General features: G+C 38.2%; 1 protein-coding gene across 1 annotated transcript; it reads left to right on the top strand.

The window, feature by feature from the left end:
* LOC100513421 (olfactory receptor 2A2-like) lies at positions 955-3,201 on the top strand. The gene has a single exon (XM_021102704.1). The coding sequence runs from the start codon at positions 1,002-1,004 to the stop codon at positions 1,932-1,934; it is 933 nt and encodes a 310-aa protein (XP_020958363.1). The 5' UTR covers positions 955-1,001; the 3' UTR covers positions 1,935-3,201.

The following is a 5,975-nucleotide window of genomic DNA, read 5'->3' as shown; positions in this document are numbered from 1 at the left end:
CTCATCCATTTCAAAAACATCAGTGTCAAAACAAGAAAAGCTAAATATATCTGAGTTCAGCTATTGCTTAGTGGGTTCAGAATACAGCTGCAGCGGCTCTGGTTGCTGCTGAGGTATAGGCTTGATCTCCAGCCCAGTGCAGTGGGCTAAATGACCTGGTGTTGCTGCAACTGTGGCATAGGTCACAGCTTTGGCTCAGATTCAGTCCCTGGCCTGGAAACTTCCATATGCCAGAGGAAAAAAAAAAAAAAGTCTGGGAGTACCTGTTGTGGCTCAGAAGGTTAACAACCTGACATAGCATCTGTGAGGATGTGGGTTCAATACCTGGCCTCCCTCAGTGGGTTTAGGATCTGGCATTGCTGTGGCTGTTGTATAGGCTGGCAGCTGCAGCTCCTAATCAATCCCTAGCTTGGGAATATCCATATGCTCCAGATGCAGCCCTGAAAATAAAATAAAATAAAAAAAAAGGCTGAATATAGAAAATGAAAATGAGAATTATATGTGATAGTGGATTTGAACCTTAGACTACACAGATACATAATGGTCTAATTAGACTAGTGAATCATGCTAAAGTTAAATCTCTTGATAGTTGTAATTATCCTGAGAATAGGTTAGTGAATAACCTTGTTATTGGGAAAAATCAAAAGAGTTTAGGAGTAAATTGTCAGTATGTGAATACGGTTGTATTTTACTCACCTGTGGTCTACAGAAAATTAATACTACTTATAGACAGAGAAAGGAAATGATAGGGGAAACATGAAAAAAATTTAGTTAAATATATGTACTAGTATTATTTCTAATTCCAGATAATTATCTGAAATTTTGAATTACTTCACAATAAGTAAAATGCAAAGAAACATTGGAGAAAAAAACTCAGTAAAGGAGGGACAAGCACATGTTTTCTCTGAATTCCCTTCAGATAAATAACTTCAATTTTCACTGCTCTCCAGCTCTAATTGTCCATCACACTTCAGTCCTTTCCAGACAGCCTGTCATTAGCAATGGAGAACAACCAATCCTGGATCGCAGAATTCATCCTGGTGGGATTTCAGCTCAGGGAAGAGATGGAATTGCTTCTCTTCGTTATCTTCTTCCTACTATATATCTTCAACCTGCTGGCAAATGGCATGATCTTAGGGCTCATTTGCCTCGACCCCAGACTGCACTCCCCCATGTATTACTTCCTTTTTCATCTGGCCATCACTGACATATCCTATGCTTCCAGCAATTTGCCAAATATGCTGGAAAACCTAGTGAAACACAAAAAAACGATCCCTTTTGTCTCATGCACTCTGCAGATGCTTTTCTATTTGGCTTTTGGTTCTGTTGAGTGCCTGATCTTGGTGGTGATGTCCTATGACAGGTACATGGCGATCTGCCATCCCCTCCAGTACACTGTCATCATGAACTGGAGAGTATGCACGGTCCTGGCTATTGCTTCCTGGGCATGTGGGTTTTTCCTGGCTCTAGTCCAAGTAAGTCTCTTCCTAAGGTTGCCCTTCTGTGGGCCACAGAAAGTGAACCACTTCTTCTGTGAAATCCAATCTGTCCTCAAAGTGACCTGTGGTGAAACCTGGATCAATGAAATTTTCCTCTTTGCCGATAGTGTGTTCATATTAGTTGGGCCCCTTTCCCTGGTGCTGGTCTCCTATGTGCGCATACTCTGGAGTGTCCTGAAGATCCAGTCAAAGGAGGGCCGCAAGAAAGCCTTTTCCACCTGCTCTTCCCACCTCTGCGTGGTTGGGTTCTACTTTGGCATAGTCATGATGGTTTACTTGGTCCCAGACAATAGTCAACAAGAGGAACAGCAGAAAATCCTTTTCCTGTTTTATACCTTCTTCAACCCATTGCTGAACCCCCTCGTCTACAGTCTAAGGAATGCTCAAGTGAAGTCTGCCTTCCACAGAATGTTGCAGAAAAATTGGACACTATGACAAAGGGAGGAATTAGAGATTAGCAGATTTTCCCCCCCTAAAACTCAAGAACATTTCCCAACATAATACATGACTTTGTGAATTACTTAAGAGTAACATCAACAACTTGGCAGAATAGGAGTTCCCAAGTCCCCCTTTCTCCATGGAGATGACTTAATATAAGTTAAATTGCCTTTGTGAGAACAACAGAAGTCAGGTAAGAGGTCACAGCATCCCAGGCTAGCACCAAAACAGGAAGAGATACAGTAAAGCTTTTAGTTAAATTATTGGCATTTTTCCTGCCTTAGTCAGCTTGCCTCCCTTAGACACCTTGCCTCCCTGACCCAGTGTGTTATGATAAAGAGAAAGTTCCCAACTCCCAGCTCTCCTCCAAGAAAAAGAGAGAAGATTGGACCATGCATACTGCTTTCTAGCTTTTCCAGTGGTGGGGGAGCCTGTGGGCTTATTTGCTGTAAATGCCTGACTCAGAGCACTGACGGGAATGGTACTTTGGACTCCTTGTTGGGGCCACTAAGAAATGTGGCATGCACACAACTTTGTGCAGTGATATGGAAATATTTTGGATTTTTGTAATTCTACTAGATATACTGTGGTTTCTCATTCTTGATTTAATAGAAGATTTTCTAATGACATGTGATGTTGATTGTGTTTGCAAGTGCTTCCTTGCCATCTTTATATCTTTTTTGATGGGTTGTCACTTTCCATCTCTTGCTCATTTTTTGTAATAAACTATTTTTATAGCAATTTTAGATTCGAGTTATAGATTCGATTTATAGCAAAATCGAGTGGAAGGTACAGAGATAACCTCTGCTTTTATACATGCATCACCTACCCATTATCAGAGTAGCACATTCATTTTTATACATAAACCTGCTTTAGCACATTATTCTCACCCAGTCCATACTGTACATTAGGGTTCACTCATAGCATTGTATACTGTGTGTGTGTAATTCCACCATTATATTATCAGAGTGTTTTCATTGCCCTAAAAAAATCACCTTTTTCTTCCTCCCTCACACTAATCCTTGGCAACAACTGTTTTCTTAATTGCCTCCATAGTTTTGGTTTTTCAGAATGTCACATAGTTGGAATTATAAAGTAAGTAGTTTTTTTCACATTGGGTCTCTTCACTCAGTTATCTGCACTTTAGTTTCTTCTATGCCTTTTTTTTTTGACAGCTTATTTGTCTTTAGTGCAGAATACTATTCCATTTGTCTGGATGCACCACAGTTTATTTATACATTTATCTATAAAAAGTACATTTTGATTGCTTCCAAGATCAGGCAATTATGAATAAAGCTACTTTAAACATCCTGTGTAGGTTTTTGCCTGGACTGAAGTTTTCAGTTACTCAGGGAAATATCCATTAGTGCAATTTGTAGATCATATAGCAAGACTATGTTTAGCTTAAGAAACTGTAAAACTGCCCTTCAAAGTGACTGTATCATTTTGAAAATTATTTTATTTTTATTAGAGTATAGTTGATTTACAGTGTTGTGTCAATTTCTGCTGTACAGTCTAGGAACACTGTCATACATATATATTCTTTTCCTCATGCTATCTTCCATTATGTTCTGTCCCAAGAGACTGTGTATACGTCCCTGTGCTATGCAGTAGGACCTCATTTCTTATTCATTCTAAATGTGATAATTTTTCAGTGAATGGGAACGAATTTCCCTCAAGGATATGTTAAAACTCCTGTTGGTCCACATCCTAATCAGTATTTGGTATCATCAGTGTTTTGGATTTTAGCCGTCATACTAGGTTTATAGTGATGTTTCATTGTTGTTTGAATTTGCATTTCCCTGATGACAGAGATATGGGACATTTTTTAATGTGCTTATTGGCCATCTCTTCATCTCCTTTGAAGATGTGTCTTTTAGAGTTTGGGACCCATTTTTAAATTGCATTGCTTTCAAACTGCTGAGTTTTAGGTGTTCTTTTTACATCTTGGAATCAAATCATTTTCCCTACATGTGCAAGGATTTTTCTCCAGTATTTCACTTAAATTTTCATATTATTGCCAGTGTCTTTCACAGAGCAGCAGGTTTATATTTTATGAAATATAACTTACCAATTTCTTTTTAAATGATGGTGTGTTTTTGATATGCACTTCAAGGTTGTCATTTTGTTTTTGGTGGGAGGAGGAGTAGGTTGTTGTTGTAAATCTCTTGCCTTACCCTAAGGCAAGACCTAACAGTGAATATTTAAAGTAGTAATCATATAAGCAAGGCTTAACTCTTCTACTGTAGAGACCAGCATGTTGGTAGACTGAGGGATGAGTTTACATTGCTGATATTAAGTTACATAAAATTAATGGTTGAGTCCATATCTGGGAGCAGAGAAAAGGTGAATAAATTGTCAAGGAAAGGAAATTTCTGAGAGTGTGAATTTGCCTATATTTACTGAGAAATAAATCCAAGTGAGAAACCATAGATAGGACTACGTCTCAAGGATCTAGTTTGGACAAAAAAAAAAAAAAATCAAACAAAATTAAGTGTTCTTTGCCAGTAGTGCGCTGCAACACTAAACAAAGTGTTTCTTTCATGTGAAAGAAATTTTATGTAATTGCAATAGGTATAGTAATTTTCTATGGTTCTTGAAAAATTTTTTTGGAAGTATGATGATAATATGCCCAGTGTTATTTTAGTTCCACAATCCTGTCTGTGATTTGCTGAGCATTCTATATTCAAGGGACTGTAACCTTTATCTAGCTGTGAAATACTCTGAAATAATTCCCTCAAATTTTACTTTTATGCCATTATAATTTTTTAATTTTTATTTTTTCTTACATTTTTTTGAGATGAAATTGCCATAATGTACTGTATAAATTTAAGGTATAGAGCAGAATTATTTAACTCATACAACTTAAATTTTTTTAATCAAAAATTTATTAAACATCCATGATTCTGTGAAAAATTCCCTGGGTATTGTGATTGGAATTACATTGAACTTATTATTGTCTTGAATATTATGGGAATTTTAACAGCAGTAATTTCTTCAATCTATGAACACATGTCTTTCCACCTGCTTGTGTCATCTTCATTTTCTGTCATCAGTGTCTTATAGTTTTTCAAGTCTTGGTGTAGTCCCCTTTGGGTTGATCTTGTTGGATGATCCTGTATTTCCTGGACCTGCATGTCTATTTACGTTCCCAGATTAGGGATGTTTTCAGCTATTAGCATTTGAAATATGTCCTCTGCTCCTTTCTCCCTTCTCCTCCTATGACCCCTATAAAACAAATATTAGTTCACTTGATATTGTCCCAGAGGTGTCTTAACTGTCAGGTTAACAAAAAAAAACCACTTATTTTTTGTTCATTTTATATTCTCTGTTCAGCTTCAGTAATTTCTACTAATCTGTCTTCCAGTTTGCTGATCTGCTATCCTGTGAAAACGAATCTACTATTGATTGCTTCTGGTATATTTTATATTTCAGTTAATCTGTTCATCTCTCTGTTTTTTCTTTATATAATTCTAACCCTTTGTTAAGAACTTTTAAATTCTCACTTTCTTCACCTATTTTTCCTGAAATCTTTTAATAACTTTACAGTCATTACCATTGACTCTTTTTGGGTGGGGTGCTTATCTCCACTTCATTTAGTTCTGGCACTTTACCTTGTTCCTTTGTTTGGAACATATTCCTCTGTCACCTCATTTTGCCTAACTCGTTGTTGTCGTTTTTCTGTATTTGGTAGGTTGGTTATGTTTCCCCGCTTGGAGATGTGGCTTTTATAGAAGATGTCCTACATGTTGCAGCAGCACAGTCCCATCTGGGCCAATAGAGCTGTGTGTTCCAGTGATGCCCCCGATGTAGGCTGCCTGGGTCCTTCTGTTGTGGCAGGCTGACTGCTCTGGGTGGCCTGGTAGGTGTGACTGACCCGCAGTTCTGTTGGTTGCCAGGCCTTGCCTTCTGCAGATGGTGGTGGTGGGCAGACATGTTCAGGAAGTGGCTAGCTACCTGTTTCCAAGTGGTCCCAGAGCTATTGCTGGCCCACTGGTGTGTAAAGTCAGGTTTGAGGATGGGAAGCTGTAGAGCGAG

The sequence above is a fragment of the Sus scrofa genome, chromosome 9 (genome assembly GCF_000003025.6).
Source record: "Sus scrofa isolate TJ Tabasco breed Duroc chromosome 9, Sscrofa11.1, whole genome shotgun sequence".
Lineage (NCBI taxonomy): Eukaryota > Metazoa > Chordata > Mammalia > Artiodactyla > Suidae > Sus > Sus scrofa.
The sequence above is the reverse complement of the archived record's forward strand: the minus strand, read 5'-3'. Positions and strand labels throughout refer to the sequence as shown.